General features: G+C 52.9%; 1 protein-coding gene across 1 annotated transcript in view; it reads left to right on the forward strand.

The window, feature by feature from the left end:
- OTOG (otogelin) overlaps positions 1-20277 on the forward strand; it is a 70154-nt gene that overhangs the window by 33899 nt on the left and 15978 nt on the right. Inside the window, exons 27-39 of the mRNA XM_084773335.1 lie at positions 185-331; positions 613-732; positions 1998-2114; positions 2709-2865; positions 5417-5443; positions 8319-8486; positions 9439-9717; positions 10325-10442; positions 11198-11277; positions 11671-13409; positions 14545-14713; positions 14997-15142; positions 15942-16031. Coding sequence (XP_084629461.1) covers positions 185-331; positions 613-732; positions 1998-2114; positions 2709-2865; positions 5417-5443; positions 8319-8486; positions 9439-9717; positions 10325-10442; positions 11198-11277; positions 11671-13409; positions 14545-14713; positions 14997-15142; positions 15942-16031 — 3357 coding nt within the window. The remainder of the gene's footprint in view (positions 1-184; positions 332-612; positions 733-1997; positions 2115-2708; positions 2866-5416; positions 5444-8318; positions 8487-9438; positions 9718-10324; positions 10443-11197; positions 11278-11670; positions 13410-14544; positions 14714-14996; positions 15143-15941; positions 16032-20277) is intronic.

Consider the following 20277-nt stretch of genomic DNA (forward strand, 5'->3'; position numbering starts at 1 on the left):
GGGGTCCAGAGTTCCGCTGAGGCAGGAACTCTGACTGGAATCTTTACAGAGGGTGGGATGTCAGTGTCGGGGTGGAGGGAGAGAGAAGTGTTGGTGGGGGTCCCCGGGTTGGGCACTGACTCACAGCCACTTCCAGTTGAGTTGGCGTTGAGGGACACTTGGGCCTCGGGTTCTGTCTCTTTAGAGTCCTGAGAGCTTCCTGGACGAGAAGCAGTCTGTCCACATCTGGAGAGCAGGGTTCTTCACGTTGGTGCATTTCCCACGGGAGCACATCACCCTCCTATGGGACCAGAGAACCACTGTACATGTCCAGGCGGGCCCTCAGTGGCAGGTAGTCCCCAGACCTGAGCATCACCACCTCTGCTGTTGCCTGGCGCTGAAGCAGGCTGCTGCTGTCCTTGGCTGAGATGTCCCTTTCTGAGGGACTGGGGGAAGCACGACCCTGTCCTGTCCACTGCTACCCACTCTGTTCTGGCATCTTTCTCTGGCCCTGCCCTGTCCCGTCCTTCTGTAAACCATACAGTCCACAGTAGCTTCTGGATCAATAGTGTTGGTGCTGCAGTTCGGCCCTACTAAACTGTCAACTAACATGGCGGCCCTCTCTCTTGTCAGGGTCAGTTGGCGGGCCTCTGTGGGAACTTTGACCTGAAAACCGTCAATGAGATGAGGACCCCAGAAAACCTGGAGTTGACGAACCCCCAGGAGTTTGGCAGCAGTTGGGCTGCAGTGGAGGTAAGGCTTTCCAGAGCAGCTGGTATCCGCTCACTGTCTTACGTGGGACATATGAACCCTGGACCCAAGTCAGGGGAAAGCAACCTTAGTGTGAGGCTCTTCCTGGGAATGCCATCTCTGCCTCTGACTGGTATCCCTAGCCAAGATTCTGCCTCTCGCCCACAAGGCAAGCAGCCCATCCTGCCCTTGGCCAAACTTGGGTGGCTAGTAAGGTAAGAATTGCTATCCTAGGCAAGATGGCCACCTAGTTTGGAAGGCGGAGCTTGTCGAAGTCGGCCGGGCTTGTCTACTCTCCTCCCCATCACCACTTTTGGCACCTTTTGTTGTGTGTCTTAGTTAGGGTTTTCATTGCTGTGAAGAGACACCATGAGCAAGGCAGCTCTTATAAAGGCAAACATTTCGTTGGAGGTGCCTTATAGGAAGCATGGCAGCATCCAGGCAGATGCTGGGCTGGAGAAGGAGCTGAGAGTTCTACCCCTTGGTCCGCAGACCGCTGAAGGAGACTGTGTGCCACACTGGGCTTAGTTTGAGCATATATGGCCTCAAAGCCCACCCCATGGTGACACAATTCTTACAACAAGGCCACACCTCCTAATAGTGCCACTCCGTATGGCCAAGCATTTGAACACACGAGTCTATGGGGGCCATTACATTCAAACCCCCACACTGTGCAACAGTGGTGTTCAAAGCGACGTCAGTAAGCAACAAGTGTCTTCTCTCAGTTCCTACAGGTTGGTTGAGAATCAGAACACGAGGCTAGGGTCACTACTCTGTGTCCTACAGCCTTCAGATGAAGTGACAGCCAGGGCTGGCCTCTCTCCCAGAGGCCCCATACTTGGATAGCTGTGGGTCACTTCGCCTCCTGGACCCACATGCCTGAGAGCTTTAGCTTCGGGTAGCTGGCAGCCTCACCCTCAGCTCTTGGGGACCTCCCTTACTTCCTGCCATGTGGGGTTCCCACCATATCCGACTGATTCCTCGCAGCCAGTAAGGGAGAGATTTCATCGAAGTGGGCTCTGGGACCTCACCTGACACAATCGTGTGACCATAGACTCACAACCGGTGTGTCTCCAGAACCTTTGGTGTGCTCTGTTTGTTGGAAGTGAGTTGGAGGCCCCCCCCCATCTCCAGGGGAGGGCATTAAACAAGGACATGGATGCCAAAAGGGCAGTCTCAGGGCCTTTTTGTGCCTAGGCGCAGGCACTTGAGGGCAAGGAGAGCCTCTCTGGTCAGTGCCATAGGACAGCCTTTCCTTTATCCTTCAGTGCCCAGACACCCCTGACCCCAGGGACACGTGTGTCCTGAACCCTCTCCGAGAGCCATTTGCCAGGAAGGAGTGTGGGATCCTGCTCAGTGAGGTGTTTGAGACGTGCCACCCAGTGGTGAGTGCCTCCCTCTCAGCCCCTCCCACCTTCCCAGGACCCTTCTGGTCAGAGACTCCCTTAAATGAGAGGGGTCCATCTTGTCTCTGCCATTCTCCTGCCTCTGGTCTGCTCAGATGAGCCATCCCCAAGTTCCCAATGCCTAGGGACAGCCGGCCCAGTCTCTGCTCTCTGTAACCCACCCAGCTGGGCCTGGCTCTTGCTTCTTGTGAGGCAGTCCTGTTGCAGAGTGAGTGCTGATGTACCCCTTGCTGTACCCTGCCCCCCGCCTTTTCCCTGCCCTCCATGGTGATAAGAATTGGGGCCCAGCTCCACATGGCTCCTCCAGGCCTTCAAGGACTACTGCAGCCTGGCCTTTGTGTGTCCAGCCTGGCTGGGCAGGTCACACTCTGCCTGTTCTTTAGCAGCTCCCTAGTCCCTCAGCTCAGGGGGAACATCACAAAGTAGGCATCTGCCAGTGTTTTCTGAGCTGGCTGCATCTCCCCGCAGCCCGTGTCCCATGTGGACAGCTTACCCTACCTGTGAGCATCTTTGTGCTGTGTTGTCACTAGAAAAGACTCAGGCCTGACATTCGGAATCCGTTGACCTTCCTAGGTTGATGTCACTTGGTTTTACTCAAACTGCCTGACGGACACATGCGGGTGCAGCCGGGGTGGTGACTGTGAGTGCTTCTGTGCCAGTGTCTCTGCCTATGCCCATCAGTGCTGCCAGCATGGGGTGGTCATTGACTGGCGGACCCCGCGCCTCTGCCGTGAGTGTTCCAGGCTGCCCCCAGGGGTGTACACAATCACCATGGCTTTATATTTCTGCGTTGCCTTTGGTGAGCCATGGCAAAAGAAAGGAAGGGGGAGAGCGAGAGTGCATGCCATGCCCCAAACCACGCAGGAGAGAACAGCAGGAGCTCAGTCCTGAAGGTCCTAGCGCAGGCCTTCCTGTGTCCTTCACCCCACTGCTAAGAGTCCCAGGCCCTGAGGTCCAGAGCCAGACTGGCTTTTCACCACCGCAGCCATCTTGATGATAATACAGACCTTTGATATTTGTCACTTGGGGGGTGGGGGTGGGCAGAGGCAGGAGGATCTCTGTGAGTTCAAGGCCAGCCTGGTCTGTAGAGCGAGTTCTATGACAGCCAGGACAGAAAAACCCTGTCTCAGAAAACAAGCAAGCAAGCAAGCAAGCAAACAAACAAAACAAAGGAGCAAAACAAAAGATCTGTTTTCTTAGTTTCCCCTGTGTCCAGGTCCCGTGATGGCTCAGTGGGACCCCGTTACTGATTATTTTAATGTTTTGATATTGTGTTTATTATGAACTTTTTGAATTGATTTTGATATGCTTAGAATGCCACATTGAAGCAGAATAGCTGTTGACCTAAAGAAAGAAGAGGCAGCATCTCCAAAGATTAATCCGATTTTTGGTGAATATTAAAATATCACAATGGGAATACATGTACCATACTGGGCTGTGAGCTTACGAGAGGATGCTACAAAAGATATTTTAAAATCTACAACCCTGGGCCAGTGAGAAGGCTCGGTAGGTAGAGCCACTTGCTGCCGAGCCTGACCACCTCAGTTTGTTCCCTAGGTCCCATGTGATGGAAGGCGAGATCAGACAGATGGAAGGCAAGTTGTTCTCTGACCTCCATCCACACGTGTGCCATGGCGCATGCACTACCGTGCCCCCAATAAATAAATAGACGTAATTTAAAGCAAAAGTCCCTGGCTAACACATTAAAATGAGTGGTGTTCTGATCAGTAGCAACCGGTGCAGGTCCAAAGGGTGGACAGACGGGGCACAGAAGTCCTTGCAAAAGTGTTTCTTACATCAGTGTGTAGCCACAAGGCTGGCTGGCCAATAAGCCCCAGAGACCCACTTGCCTCTGTGTCCCCAGCGCTGGGTTGAACTCGGTCCTTGTGCTGGTAAGGCAAGCACCCGCCCAGCCCTGTCTTATAGTTTTATGACTTAGCACTCTATGTCCACAAACAAGGGAAAGCAAGTGCAAGTGCTCGCCCATAGCCCCATGGCAAGCCAGCTCCTCGATCTTTTTTTGTTTTGTTTATTGAGACAGAGTCTGTCTATGTAGTGCTGGCTGTCCTGGAGCTTGGTATGTAGACCAGAATGGCCTCAAACTCACAGGGATTCTCCTGTCTCTGCCTTCCGAGTGCTGAGATTAAAAAAACGCGCTCTTCCCCTGACCCTTAATGACCTTGCAAGAGGGCAAGCAGGCGCCACCAAATGTGTTGATTGTGGGTATAGGGTACAAAAAGGAGTCGGTGACTCTCTTTATGCCATCCCTGTGTGAGAGGCAAATCCTTCCTCGGCCTTTATCCCAGGTGAACCCAGCTGGTTCCGCATAGCCTTGTTCTTGGTTGATGCGCCCTGCCAAGGTCCCCACAGCTCAGCCCCCCCCTGTCCCTGCGGATTGAGGAATCAGTAAGGAAGATAGATGCTACGGAACAGATGCAGATCGTCCACTAGGGGGCACAATGGTTCCATGCTTTTAGGGGCTCTTAACAGAGCTTTGCTGGAGCCAAAGACTGCACAGAGGGTTTGGGAGACAGCTGGGGTCCTGGAGGCCCTTTGTCCCCTTCCATCCAAGGCTGAGGAGCTTCTGTCTCATGCTCGCATTCCTCCTGTGGGGTTCTTCTGCAACATAGCCAACCAGAGCTACAACAGTTGCATCTGTTTATTGTTGTCTTGGAGACAGCATCTCTAATCCCTATATAGCCAACGATGACCTTGAACTTGGTCCTTCTGCCTCCACCTCCCGAGTGCTAGGGTTGCAGGTGTGAGCCACCACACCCTAAAATGCAACGTCGGAAACTGAACCCCAGGACCTTGTACATGATAGGCAAGCACTCTACTGACTGGGCTACACCTTTACTCATGCTTTTTTCATTCTAATCTTGACATTTGTCGCCACACAGACCATGCTCTTCCGTACAACATTCATTCATTCATTCATTAATTCATTCATTCATCACATTGCTGAGTGCTACTCCAAGCCAGGCTTCAAGCAAGCCTTGTGCTGGGGTGAAGCGAGGGGCCACCATATTTCCTCCCCTTAAGATATATGGATCTGCTGTGTGTTATTGGTGTACACTTTTGATCCTAGTACTCGGGAAGTGGAGGCAGGAGGATCACTGAATTTGAGGGAGAAAAAAAAAAGGCCTATGGAGCTAAGCCCATCCATCAATCTTGGAGTTTTAGAAATAGGCCAGACCCAGTCCTTGATGAAAGGTGGGGAAGGCTGGCTGGTGCAAGTGCCCTGCTCAGCTCATGGAGAATCTTTCTTTTTTCTTCTTTAGCATACGACTGTGACTTCTTCAACAAAGGTAAGCCCATTCTCTCCACGCCCCCCCCCCCCAAGTAGAACCTCAGGGCCAGGGGCACTGCCAACTCTGCCCTTGGGCCACATCAGTGCTGACCTCCCCAGGAGCTGCTGGCCCTGGAAAAGCTGAGACATGGCACTGAGGGGGTGTGTGTGATGTGGAGTCCTGCAGCTGCGGCGGGGGGGGGGGGGGAATGGATGCCCAGGACTCTGTTCTGTCCACTGCTGTTCCTGCAGCCCCGCGAGGCCCGTGACAGGAACCATCTCAGGTGTATTCATCACGCAGTGCAGTGTCACCAAGGGGCTGAAAACCCACTGGTTTCAGTGTACTTACCCCACAGCCTTCCTAACTGGGCCCAACAAGTCTTTCAAGTGTCACCCGGTGGTCTCTGAAGACATGAGTTATCAAAAGCAGGTGCAGTCTGCTTTCTCTGAGGAAGGTTACTGAAAACCTAGATGAATCTTCAATCCTCAAGGGAATCCAGATATGTACCAACATCTAAATTAGTAATGAAGATGAAAATGCAAGTCATTGCTAAGGACCAATGGAGACTGGTGTCCAGTATTAGGGCCATTTAATCAGTTTGATCAGAGGTTGAGTGAGCTGTGGCAAAATGGCCACCAGAATAGTTCTTAGCATCAAGTTTGTCTGCTTGGACCAAAGTGAAATCCTGGACGCACTCAGTGCCCCAGCCCTTTGACTTCTAAGCCCCTAGGTCTCCCCCCCAGGAATAGCCTGTAGCAGCTAGCCTACGAAGGTGTGGGCACAGACAGGCTTCGTGTGCATTCTGGTGCCGATTTGGGTTTGAGAAGCATCTTTCCAGGCAAGATTACTGAATTAAAAAAAAAAAAAGAAAAGAAACAAAAAGAAGGCTATGACTGTCCCTAGGTACGGTGGTGGAGGAGGAAATTTGTTGTAGATGTGAGGGTGAATATATCTAGAGGCAGAGGCAGTTGAAAGACTCCATAGTGAACACGACTCGGAGCCAGGCGCTAAGAGGCCAGGAGGCAAAGAGGCCGAAAGGTAAAAGGCCCCAGTAATCAAAAAAGCAGGATTACACAGGGACAGCAGCTAGGGGGAGGGCAGCCCCGCCCCTGGGCTGGAGAAGCTTAGGGTAGCGAGGAAGGTGTCCCAGCCAGGAGGAGCCTGTAACAGGCAGTGTGTGTGTGTGTGTGTGTGTGTGTGTGTGTGTGTGTGTGTGTGTGTAAGGGGGGATACGGGGGAGGGGGCCGGGAGGGGATGGCTGAGGGATGCTAGGAGAACCTGGCTGCCAGCATCAGCTTTGATGTGCTAATAGGCACCTCTGTTAGCCCTTTGTCCCCGGTTTGAGACCTAACAACTGTGGCCTGGGGAAGGGACACTGAGGCAGACTAGGGGTCTGTGAGATGAGGATTTGCATGAGAGCTGGCCCAGGCTGCACCGTAATGGTAGTTCCCGGGGGTGGGGGGGGGGCTGCTACTGGCCTTCAGTGTCCAGAGGAATGGCTCTAGGAGAAGTGCTTTCCCTGGAAACAGGAGCGTCCCTGTGACATCAGGCAAGACATTTCAGCAGCATGGCTCTGAGCAATTCTCTCCTTCTGCGGCATTTTGGGTGTCAGTAACTTGCAAAGGACAGGCTGCTTCTAGCATCCTCCGCCCACCCTCCTGCCCACACACCCATTCCTTGCTTCAGTTTTCTCCCAGCATTTTCTGTGGCCCAGGCCTCGGCGAGGTGGGGGGGGGGGGGTTCTGGGAAAGAGGACCTTTGCAGAGGTACATGGGAGTACCCCAGCACCACGTGTGTGTCCTGAACCCTGCATCTGTTGAAACTGGTCCACCGCCATGAGTGTTCACACCCTTAAAATCAGCCAGTGTGACACACTGGTTTGTTTGTTTGTTTGTTTGGTTGGTTGGTTTTGTTTGGGTTTTTGAGAGCTGGTTGCTGACCATTTACCAGAGTAGCACACTGTCTGTCTGCTTTCTAGTGAAGGACACAGACAGGACCCCCAGTGCAGATGCTCACCGCAGAGCTGTGACTGGTGTGTGCTTGCTCCAAGGACTGGGTAGGGCACAGGAAGAGTATGGCAGGAGAGGGTGCTGGGAGAACTCCTCCAAGGAGGTGACATATGAGCTGGTCTCCAGGAACTCCCTGTCTTTCAGGCACAAAAGGAGCAGGATTTCTCTGAGGGAGTGGGGCAGCATGATGCCAGTGAGCTAGGACAGGCACACGGCTGTTCCAGTGAGTCAGGGGGCAGTCCGGTGTGACAGGGGCCCCTGTAGGGTGGGAGGCAAAGCAGGGGTCTGGTATGGAAGAGCCCTGAATCGAAGCTGCGTTCTTGAGATTCTGTCCTAGGGACGAGAAGAACCACTTGGGAGTGCATCACGGAAGGTGACCCAGACAGCTATGGGACACACCAGAGGCAGGATCACTTATAAAGCTGACACACCCACACCCCTTTCACTCTAAACCCACAACTCCAAAGCCCCACATGTCCCCCCCCAAAAAAAACCACAAATGGGATATGTGAATGAAACAAACAAATACAAATTTGAGCTCTGGGCTCCTGGCTGTCACCCCTCAGGAGGGCGTGGGCAGAGACCAGTGTGCTGTATTCCCCCAAAGGCGACCCTGATGGAGCAATGTGCCCTGTGGTAATGGCTCATGCATACATAGGTGACTGTCGTGGGCTCCCTGTGCACAGAGGCAGGGTCAGGCTCCTCTGGGGGCTGCTACGCAGGGGTCCTGTCGCATCATAGCTGACATAGCTCCCGTGGGTCTCATCTGGGACCGGAAGCCGTCAAGAGTCCCCCTTCTAGCACCCCGCCTCTTTTGAACTTCTGGGGGGGGTGGGACACGTGGTGTGGGTGGTGGGGTGTGTGACAGGGGCTCTTCTCTCCAGCGCTAGGTAAAGGTCCCTACCAGCTGTCCAGTGTGGCGGCTGGCGGCACCCTGGTGGCCATGAAGGCCGCAGACAGTGACATAGCCCTCGTGAGGGCAGAGGATCTGGCGCCAGGGGACATTTCAAGCTTCCTGCTGACAGCTGCTCTGTACAAGGCCAAGGCCCACGGTAAGGCCCACCCTCTGGCTCCTGTCCAGCCCTCCCTGCAGAGGCGGTGCTGACGAGGAGGGATGCTGAAGCCGCAGCCGCCCACAGGGCTCCGTCTTCCACTAGCTCAGTCTGGTTTCTTGACCTCTGTGACCTAAAACCCAGGACCTGGGCTGGCTTTTGTCCCCACCTTCTAGAGAGTCCCAGAGACAGGAACTATCCTTTTGTCGTGTGTCCTTTTCTCTTCCTTGTCTTCTATCCACTTTTCCTTTCTTGACCGCTACTTCCTCTTCCTCCCTCACCTTCTTCTCTCTTCGCCCTCCTCCCCCCTTTTCAGTGCCCGTGTTCTCTCTCCTCCTTTCTTCTTCCCTCCCTTTCACTGAGCACACACTCGCTTTCACTGAGCACAGGGCAAGCACAGGACCCAGAGATATGAAAAGACCCAGACCCTGGCCCATGTCAGCAAGAAAGAGAGTGCTTCTGAGTCAGAGGTGGGGGGTCTGCATGGCGGGGTAGCTTAGGGCCTCGAGGGATGGGAAATCTGTGGTGACAGGAAGCAACGGGGAACATTAGACACCATGAGCTTGCTGGGTCACCACACCCCAGTTGCTCCCTATGTCCAGTGGACTGTCACCTTGTAGAATGACCATCCCCATCTCTTCGATGCCATGCATAGCAAGCACTGGGCCAGGCAAGGGTTTCCGGTGGGAAGGGAGAAGAGACAGGACAGGAGACCGCAGCTGAGGGCTTCTGTAACCACCCGCCTCCATCCACAGAGATGATGACCAGAGAGCGGCTGGTAGACAGAAAGGGGGGGGGGGGAAGATTCAGGCAGGGAAGAAAGTCAAAGGAGCTGAGGCAGTGCCAGGGTCCACCTGGTCCCCTCAACCAGAGTGTGAGGACACAAGCTAGCATGCTGCACCCCCAAATCTGGTTCTCTCTGTACACTGACCTAACTCCTGCGGCTCTGCAGACCCTGACGCCGTGTCGCTGGAGGCAGCCGACAGGCCCAACTTCTTCCTGCACACCACAGCCAATGGCTCCATAGAGCTGGCTAAGTGGCACCGCAGCGAGGCCTTCCACCAGCATGCCTCCTTCTCGCTGCACCGGGGGACATGGCAGGCTGGCCTGGTGGCTCTGGAGTCCCTGGCAAAGCCTGCGTCCTTCCTCCACTCGTCAGGCCGTGAGCTGGCTCTGCGGACCTATGAACACACGGAGGCGTTTCGTGGCGGCGCGCTCTTCCGCCTTCTGGGTAAGCGGCTGTCCTGCCATCGCTCTTGGGCCTGAGAGGCTTCTGCCTCTCTCAGCCACTTTCCCACCCCTCTCTCCTCTTTCCTTCCACCCATCACGAAGGAGCAGAATCCTCATCCTTTTAGCAGAATGGAGGCTCCCTGGGGTCTACCCCTGGAATAGGAGGTGGCCTCATCTCCATATTGGCAGGTTAGGGAGTAGTGGAAGCGTGGGTTGTGAGACTCATGCCGCATCCTGTGTCCTGCCTTTTGCCACAGGCCACTTACGTAGTGTAAAAATTAGTGGCCTGTGTGGGAATAAGAGGGAAAGCGAGCCTGGTGGAGGCACATAGACTGCTTGGCTCCAGTTTCCTGCCCCGGGACACATATTGTCCCCAGGAGTGTAAAGTACACCCATGGGGGACACCAGGCCAAGAAGCCAGCAGGTTCTCCTCAGGACCCCCAGACCCTGTCCCCAGGCACCATGGGTGCAGCCTCATACTCTTATCCTGCATGAAGTTACATGTCTTCACTACGGGGCAGCGAGGGCACGAGCTGAGCCAGGATAATTCTGGGCACTGGTGTTCATTCTCTCTGTGTCCAGAGACTTGGAGGGACTTGTCTTTTTAGATGCCAAGCCTTCGGGGGCTGCCTACCCCATCTGTGAATGGCACTATGATGCCTGTGCCAGCCCCTGCTTCCAAACCTGCCGGGACCCACGGGCAGCCAGCTGCCAGGATGTGCCCAGGTAAGCCCGGGGGCGGGGGGGGGGGGCAGTGGGCATGGAGTCAGTGCCTGTGAAACGGAGAGTTTGAGTTCATCTCTGAGTGTGTGTGTGTAGACACGCACATGTGTGGGTGTGTGCAGGAGTGTGTCCTAAGGTGGGTATAGGAATGTGCGTGTCAGGGGAATGTGCTTTTATGTATATCTTAGTTATTTTTCTCACACATGTGTGCGCCACATATAAGTGCTGTATATTCCTATTGTATACTGGTGTATGGTGTATGTATTGCTGAACTGTGTTCACATGTATTAAGTATGTATGGGCTGTACACAACTATATCCACATACCTGTGTGAGCTGGTTATATGCAGTTGAGTGTGGTTGAGAATGCTACAGGGGTGTGTAAACTGGTCTTTGTGGGCATCTACATAGATGCATGGGTACATATGAGGTGTGTATATATTCTGGCTTTTTTTTCACAGCCTTGGAAAGAGCCTGTGGGCTGTGTGAGACTGGGCCTGTGCCAAGAGTGTGCACATAGCCACACATTGTTCACACGTGTCTCCCCGTGGGCCAGGGAATAACAGTATAAAAGTCACATATGTGGGCGTGGGTAGTAATGTGCCCATTACTCTACAGAGCTTCACATGAGTGTTCAGAATAAGCATGTATGCACGCACATGCCACATAGGAGGGTGGGGCCTGTGTACTATCCAGGGAAAAGAGAGAGAGGCCAGCACCATGTTCTGGTCGCTAGCCAGCTCCCTGCTCTGTCCTTAGGGTAGAAGGCTGTGTCCCTGTGTGCCCCACTCCTAAGGTCCTGGACGAAGTCACGCAGAGATGTGTCTACCTGGAAGACTGTAAGTGGCCTGGGCTTCTCCTTTCTCCTGTGGACGCCTTCAAGTCTCCAGGGTGTCACTGAGAAATCCTGTCCCAACGTCCTAGGGCAGCAGAGGCAGCACAGGGCCGTGGACAGAAAGGTCTTCAGAGCTGTGGGGCTCTGCCTGGTTCCCGTTTCAGAGAAAGGAGAAGTTAGGCGTGGAGGTCTTGCTTAGGGTAGCCTGGGGAAGCCAGGCTTAGACAAGCTGGAGAGAGTCCAGCCTTGCTGGCTTCTGTGGACAGAGGCCCCGGCCGGCATCAGAAGCTCTGCTTAGGGTACCAGTCCTCCAGCCCCATAGCTCAGTGCTGCCCCCAAGAGGACATGTAGGGACAGTCACCCTCCTCCTGAGCAGCATCTTCTCTCGTCTTCCCAGGTGTGGAGCCACCTCTGTGGGGTCCCACCGAAGCCCTTGACAATGAGACTCTGGCACCGGGTCAAGTGCTACCCACCCCCAGTGACAAGCAGGAGCGTCTACAGGAGTCCCCTAGAGCCCCCACCCGCGGGCCTGTGCTTGTCCCATTATCCCCTCTCACCTCAGCCCCAAATCCACCAATGGCTGCCACTGAGGGGCCAGTGCCCTCTCCAGGGTCTGCCCAACCCACACAGCAGCTACCACTGGGGCTTACAGCATCTAACCGTCCAGCCCACCGCACCGAGGTCCCCGCCCCTTCTCACCTCCCAGTCTCCTCGTCATCCTTCCCCGGTCCTCTGCTGACACCCATACCTGGCACTGTATCAGGCACCACAGAGACAACCAAAGTGACTGTGACCTTTGCGGGGAGTCCCAACACCACTGTCTCCTCCCAGTCACCCCCTGTACCTCGCTTCCCACTCATGACCAAAGCTGTGACGGCCCTGGGTCATGACTCCTTTACTGTTAAAACTACATCCCTGCAGCCCTCTCAGCTGCCGAGCCCCTCCTCCAGACCTGTGACATCCCCTGGAGCAACTTCCTGGCCCCCCAGCTCCCTGGGATCCCATCTGACAGCAGCTGTAACTAAGGTCACAAATAAGACAGTGATGTCCCCGTCCACCCCGGTCCAGAATGCTTCAAGTTCCAGCCACCCCCTGACTGTGGTGAGCACGGCAGAGCAAACTCCTGTCAGTCCCCTTGTCACCAAGGGCTTGGAGGTGGTGCCAGCCACAGAGAAGGGAGAATCTGGGCACAGCCAGTCTATAGAGCTACTGATGTCCCCACACCCAAGCTCAGCCCCCATTGGCCTGCCTCGCCCAGCCCAAGATACCACCACAGCACCCAGGCCTGCAGCTCTATCCCCAGGGACCCTGGCTGCCGACACCCCATCCACAAGCGCTCGCAGACTGGGAGCCACGGCTTTAGTTTCTCTAGAGTCAACTGGGCCACCCCAGCTCCTCTCTGGCCTGCCTCCTGACACCAGCTTGCCCTTAGCTAAGGTGGGCACATCTGCCCCAGTGGCCACATCTGGCTCCAAAGGCTACATCCCCACCCCTCCACCTCAGCACCAGGCCACGACTCTGGCCACGGCTGTGACTGTGACTTCCCCTGCTCAGATGCTCAGTCTGACAGTGCCACTCACGTCTGCTGTGGAGGACCAGGCACACTCACCTAGCGCCATGGTTCCCCAAGTAACAGGTATGGCTCCAGATCTGATTCTGGGAGCCACATTGCCCAGCTCTGGTGCCTCATCTGTGTCTGCTGGGGAGCCCCCCACAGTGTCTCTCGCCTCACGGAAAAGCACCACCCAGAAAGCAGCCATTCTATCTAAGAAGGTGTCTCCACCCACGCTCCTCTCTGGTTCTGCCCAGGGTGGGTTCACGGAACCCACGGAACCTGTAGTGAGCCATACTGTTGCTCCCTTGGTGACGGAGGCTGAAGGCCCCCAGGCTGGCACGGTGCCCCTGGCGCCCACGTCCTACTCCCTAAGCTGGGGAGCAGCCAGGACGGCCTCCCAGGAGGGCCCCCTGGTTCTGCTACCTCAGCTGGCAGAGGCTCACGGAACCCCAGCAGGGCTCGGGCCCCAAGAGGATCTAGGGCGCCAGGCCACCACCGAACAGTCAGGCCGCTCAGCTCCAGCCCACAGCATAGCAGAGGGACCGGTGGAGGCCGACGGGAACATTTCTGCCGCCTGCGTGGTGAGTGACTTGTCAGGGTCTTCAGTGTTTGTGCATCCTCCCCAAGACCTGGCCTTCTTCCGGCCGCTGAGATGACTGCTACCAAAAGCTCGTAAGCCATGGGCCTTTCTCTCCTTTATCTCTAGGCTGCAAAATGTGCCCTTACTTACTCCCATCTCAAGCTCCTGATAGTTCAAGAATTCCCAGGTCTCCTTGGTCCCCTGAAGCGCAACAGGGTCCAACTCTGTCTGCTTGGGTCCAGGGCCTGCTGTGGTTTTGCAGGGTGTGGTGAGAGTGCTATTTTTTTTTTTTTAAGATTTATTTATTTATTATTATGTATACAGTGCTCTGCCTGCAATACACCTGCAGGCCAGAAGAGGGCATCAGATCCCATTATAGATGGTATGGTGAGCCACCATGTGGTTGCTGGGAATTGAACTCAGGACCTCTGGAAGAGCAGTCGGTGCTCTTAACCTCTGAGCCATCTCTCCAGCCCCTGGTGAGAGTGCTTTGGACCGTGAGAAAGAATAAAGCAGGCGCGCTCACTGCTCTGCTGGCTTTCTCTACACTTACACAGCCTAGGGCTCAAAACCAAGGACTTATGCAGCCCACGGTCAGGCCGGGCCACCCCACATCAATTAAAGACAATTAAAACAACCCACCACAAGCCTTTGGCACCACAATGGAGTGTCGTTGCATTACTGCACCGAGAAGCCAATAGATCAAAATGTGTTTGCTAAAATGTATGTAAAAATTCTAAAACTCCCTAATCTCTGTGTACAAAAGAAAGAACAAAACACTAAGAAGCAAGTTTGGAGGAAATCTTATATATATATATTGCAAAACAAAAACAAAAAAACCCAAAACCAAAACCAAAAAAAACAAAAAAAAAACAAAAAACAAAAAACAACCCACCACAGACATGCCCACAGTCCAACCTGATCCAGACAACCCCTTGCTAAGACTCGATTCCCAGGTAGATCTTGGTTGATTCAAGTTGACTATTGAAGCTAGCCACCACAGGGCGTTCGTTCTGTAGTTTTACCTCAGTGTTACCTACTCCGCTACAGCCTGGCTTGTTCCAGAATGGTCGAGGTAGGCGATACCATAAGCTCTGAGGGGACACTCATGTTGACACCCCGACTTTGTGCCACAGCCCATCGCTGAACAAGACTGCATCCGTCACATATGCCTAGAAGGCCAGCTAATACGTGTGAACCAGACCCAGCACTGTCCTCATGGTGCTGTGCGCCCTCACTGTGGGGTCCTGGGCCTCGCTGTGCGGGTGGGCGGGGATCGCTGCTGCCCAGTCTGGGAATGTGCCTGTGAGTAATGGGGTGTCGGGCCGGGCCTCTGTGTTCCCCTCCTTCCCAGAATGCCTCTTCCCCTGGTCTGTGTGTTCCCTCCCATGGTTCTGTGGGACTCATCACAGATGACTCCTGGAATGACAGATTTCCTTCCCCCTGTGACCTCTAAACTCTCGGAAAAGCCTGATCCCAGGAACTCTCCAACACCCCCCCCCCCCCCGAACCCCCATCTTGGACTCACCTGCCAATCTTCCTAGTGTCCTTAAGTCATCTGCTTGTTCTTTTTTGTCCCTCCTTCCAGGCCGATGCTCAGTCTTCCCAGACCTGAGCTTTGTAACCTTTGATGGCAGCCACGCAGCTCTGTTCAAGGAGGCCATCTATATCGTCAGCCAGAGCCCAGAGGAGATCATCTCTGTGCACGTCCTGGATTGCAAGAGTGCCAACTTGGTAAAGGTCCCTTGCTTTTTCCCCCTGCCAGGACCTGAAAACTGAACCTGCTGAGAGGGGAGATTTTTCTCCCTGCCAGGACCTGAGACCTGTACTAGGCTGATAGGGGAGACAAGGTGGAGTTCAAGGAGTGTCAGAGGTTATGATGGGTAGACCTTGGAGATGGCCATGGCAGCCCCTCTCTGTGTCTCCCAGGAGGTTCCTGGAATGGTAGCTATCTTCCCTCAGCAGGCCACGTGCCTGAGGGGACAAGTGGAGCAGACTGCGCCCCCTCCTGACCCTTCCTGGCATCTCCATAATTCCTAGTGCCCTGGGTTCTCTGGATTCCTTTGAGTTGGATTGGGGGAAGCCAATCCAAGATGGTGGCCTGTGGTGTTAGGTGCCAGCTGCAGGGACTGGCTTGCTAGGATAACCCTGTGAGCTTAGTGGATGGAGGAAGCACCCTCTCTCTCTCTTTTTCCTTCCCTCCCTTCCTCTCTCCCTTGCTCCCTTCCCTCTTCCCTCCTTCCCTCCCTTCCTCTCTCCCTCCCTTCCTCTCTCCATTCCTTCCTTCCTTCTTCCCTCTCTTCCTCCCTCCCTTCCTTCCTCTCTCCCTCCCTCCCTCCTCCCTTTCTTCCTCCCTCCCTTCCTTCTTTTTTCTCTTCTTTCCTACCTTTCTTCAGTTAGGCTTGCATGCACTCAGGTAGGACTCCATATCGCGTCTACCCAGGCCTGCAGATGGGCTCACATTTCCTGTACTCACACAGTTGGAGGGAAATTGGGACGGGGCTACAGACTGATGAGGCTGCCCTTTCTACAGGGACACCTGAACTGGCCCCCATTCTGCCTGGTGATACTAAATGTGACTCATCTGGCCCACCATGTCACCATTGACCGCTTCAATAGGAAGGTGAGCACATCAAAGAGGTGGCAGAGCCCCAGCCACAGGAGGTCAGGGCATGCAGGAGGGGAGGCCTTGAGACTTACTTGTAACTAGGGCCATGGGCTGGAGAGACATCCTCTTTTAAGAAATGATGGCTCGTGCCCAGCAGCAGGAGACAAAGGCAAGAGGATCGCTACTTCTATGTAGCCAGCCTGGGCTATATAATGAGACAGTATCTCAAAAAATAAAATAAAATAAAATATAAAATAAAAGCAAAGTAAGGTATACTTGAAAGTTATTTAATTTAGGATGCTTTGTCCATTCGAATGTTAGGGGAAAGGTAAAAGCAACACCAGACTGGCAAGACAGTGTGACCTTAAATAATTGCTGAATGTCATTTCTGCAATGTTTATGAGGAGGTATCGCCAGGGGAACACATTCCTAGAGCCCCTTCTAAGAAGGGGACTGTGTACATGAGATACTGCCAACTGAAGGCTCATGAACTCAAGGTTAAAGCCACCTCAGTCAAGGAAGCTGGAGTGTCCAGAAGGCAAGCCGTATGTGGGCATCCCTCTGCAGGCAGCGCGAGGCACTGATGTGTCTCCATCACAGCTCCCAAGTTCTGTTCCTTGTTTTTTTAAAACCGTCAATAAAAAGGCAGAATTTACATGTACACATTTATCAAATTTAGTATCTTCTTTCTTATTAACATAATGTGTACAAAATAGTGGGTTTTATTATGACATTTGCATTCATGAATATCGTGGGCTTTGGCCATTTTTTGTTTTTTTGCCATTTTCCTCTCTTGCCTTTCATTAGGCCTTTTTTCCTTCCAGACAGTCCCCTTCTGTTGTAATTACAGTATTAATATATACAGAGATATATTACATACACATATGTACTGCATATGAGAGAAAGTCTTGCTTGTTCATGTAACATGATGGTCTCTAGTTCAAACCATTTTCCTGCAAGTGACATAATTTGATTCTTTTTTTAATGGTTGAATAAAACTCCATTATACACTCACAAGTGTGTACACACACACACACACACACATACACACACACACAATTGGCTTTATCCATTTGTCCCTTTGGACATCTACACTGACTCCACACCTTGCCTATTGTGAATGGCTGCAGTAAGCACGATGTGCAGGCATCCCTTTGCTGTGGTGTTTTACTTCCTGCAGGTATGGATTCAGCAGTGCCATAGCTGCGTTTTAAGGAATATGTGTACTGATTTCCATAGCGGCTAACGGATTAGCATTCTGACCAGCAGTCTATAAGGCCTCTTCCCACCCCTCCCCACATTCATGCCCACATTCGCTGCTTGTTTTCCTGAACGGTGGTGAAATGGATCCTCGATCTCATTTTTATTTGTATTTTCAATGACCGGAAAACGCCTGGCCACTTTCTCCATATATTTCCTGGCTATTCTTATTCCCCTGAAGAATTCTCTCTTCAATTCATTTTCCTATTTATTGACTAGAAGATGTAGTGTTTTGCATTTAATTTTTGAGTTCCTTATATAGTCACTATATTGATCCCCCGCTTAGATGAATGGCAAGGTTCACTCCCATTCTGCAGGCTGCATCTTCGTTCTGGCAATTGTTTTCTTCACTGCACAGGAATTCTTTAATCTGATGAAACCTCATGTATCAAACTTGCTGTTGTTTCTAGGGCCATTGGAGCCCTTTTCGGAAAGTCTTTGCCTCCACCATGAAGCACTTCCCCTGTTTTTCTCTAGCAGTTTCAATTTTTTTTCCACCTCTTACATTCAAGCCTTTGATCCCTCTTGAATTGCTCTGTGTAGGGAGAGAGAGAGCTATAGTTTTCCTCTTCCACGTGGGCATCTCCAGTTTCCTCAGCAACATCTGCTGAAGAGGCCATCTTTCCTTCAGTGTGGTCTATGCCTCCGTGAAAGCTAAGGTGGCTGTAGCTGTGGTGTTTGTTTTCCGACCCTCTATTCTGTTGCGTTGGTTACATGCCTATTTCTGTGTCTGCGGTGTGGTGGGTTTGTTTCCTCTGGATATAACTCCAAACACTGTGTTGATGAGAGTGGAGGAAGTGGACACCCTTGTCTGTTCCTGATTTTGTGAATACTTTAATTTTTTTCACGATGCAATGCTGCCTGTAGGGTTAACATGCAGTCTGAGCTGTGTTTAGGCATGCTTTTTTTCTATTCCTGGTTTCTTCTGGACCTTTATCAGCGGAAGATGTTGAACGTTGTCAAAGGCCATTTCTTCATCCACTGAGATGATCATGTGATTTCTACCCTTGAGTCTCTTTATGGCACTGTATTGCATTTGTTAAATTGGATATATTGAATCGTCCTTACAACTTTGAAATGAAACCAATTTGACCCCAATATATGCTATGTTTATTACATGAGTGAATTCCTTTGCAAGTATTTTATTGAGAGTTTTTGTGTTTGTGTGTCATGAGGAAAATTGGTCTATAGGGCTTTTGTTGCTGTTGCTATATTCTTAGCCAAAGTGGTGTTAGAGTAATATTGGCCTTGTAAAACAAATGTGGTAGCACCCTCTCCCTCTCTGTCTTATGGAATAGTTTGAGGAGCATTGACATTCATTCTTTAGTCTGGCAGAATTTGGTCATGGGTCTGTCCAGTCCCTGGCTTGTCCTTCTTGGGAGACTTTTTATGGTGGCTTCAATCTCATCACTCCCTACAGAACTGTTAAAGCCTGCGGACTCGGGCAAGCTGCCTGGGCTTCAGACAGCGATGGTCACACTCCCACCCTGGGGCTGATGGTCACACTCCCACCCTGGGGCTGATGATCACACTCCCACCCTGGGGCTGATGGTCACACTCCCACCCTGGGGCTGATGATCACACTCCCACCCTGGGGCTGATGGTCACACTCCCACCCTAGGGCTGATGGTCACACTCCTACCCTAGGGCTGACGGTCACACTCCCACCCTGGGGCTGATGGTCACACTCCCACCCTAGGGCTGATGGTCACACTCCCACCCTGGGGCTGATGGTGACACTCCCACCCTAGGGCTGATGGTCACACTCCCACCCTAGGGCTGATGGTCACACTCCCACCCTGGGGCTGATGGTCACACTCCCACCCTGGGGCTGATGGTCACACTCCCACCCTGGGGCTGATGGTCACACTCCCACCCTAGGGCTGATGGTCACACTCCCACCCTGGGGCTGATGGTCACACTCCCACCCTAGGGCTGATGGTCACACTCCCACCCTGGGGCTGATGGTCACACTCCCACCCTGGGGCTGATGGTGACACTCCCACCCTAGGGCTGATGGTCACACTCCCACCCTGGGGCTGATGGTCACACTCCCGCCCTGGGGCTGATGGTCACACTCCCACCCTAGGGCTGATGGTCACACTCCCACCCTGGGGCTGATGGTCACACTCCCACCCTGGGGCTGAAGGCCCTGTCAGCGCAAACAGGAAGGCTGGAGGTATTAGTGTTGGGAATCTTCCCAGAGTCACAGTGTTCTGGCTTCTGAACCGAGGTCCCCTTTCCTATGGCTCAGTGATCCACACGCTGGGTAATCTGTGGAGTGATTGGTAGAACAGTCTATTCCTGAAGGAAGGATGGGAAATCGCAATAAATATTTTACAGTCTTTATCTTTTCTGCCGTTTAGTTTTATGGTGTAAAACTTAATTCCTTCTCCACCTTACATACAATTTTAACCCTGTCAGTTTGTGATAGAAGCTATGGCCTTGAATTTAAAGTGTTTGTGGAGACTGGGGTGTGCCAAGCACTTAACAGATATTGACTGAGCCCCCAAGATGATGCCAAACCCAGAGCCGGGTGCTGGGGATTCAAAGAACCAGACAGCTCCTGCCCCTAAGAGAACCATAGTCTAACGGTAACTTTAACTGGGGATGGAGGCACTCCTCCTTGCTGGTCAGCAGAGAAGCGACCTGATGCCAGGCAGAGCCGCTAGCCCCCAAGCTGCACAGAAAATCTCTCAGGAGAAGCTGTCTGAGCAGAAGTAGGGCGCATTTAGAAGGGACAGGGGTTTGCGTCTATGCAGGCAGTGAGATGCAGGCTGCCCCCTGCTGTTTCAGTTATGGCTTTAGTGGGTTTGGCTCATAAAAAAAAACTATTTTCAGAATTTTTTCCCGTGTTCTGTTAGACTGTGCCTCAGATGAATGTGCCCCAAACAGCCTGGGACATAGGAGGTGCCTAGTGAGAGCTTTTCAGCTGATGGGTCTGTAGGTTAGGTGGACAGATGGAAGGATGGATATATGCTGATGGATAGATAGGCGGATG

Source organism: Acomys minous (genome assembly GCF_964271855.1).
Source record: "Acomys minous genome assembly, chromosome: 2".
Lineage (NCBI taxonomy): Eukaryota > Metazoa > Chordata > Mammalia > Rodentia > Muridae > Acomys > Acomys minous.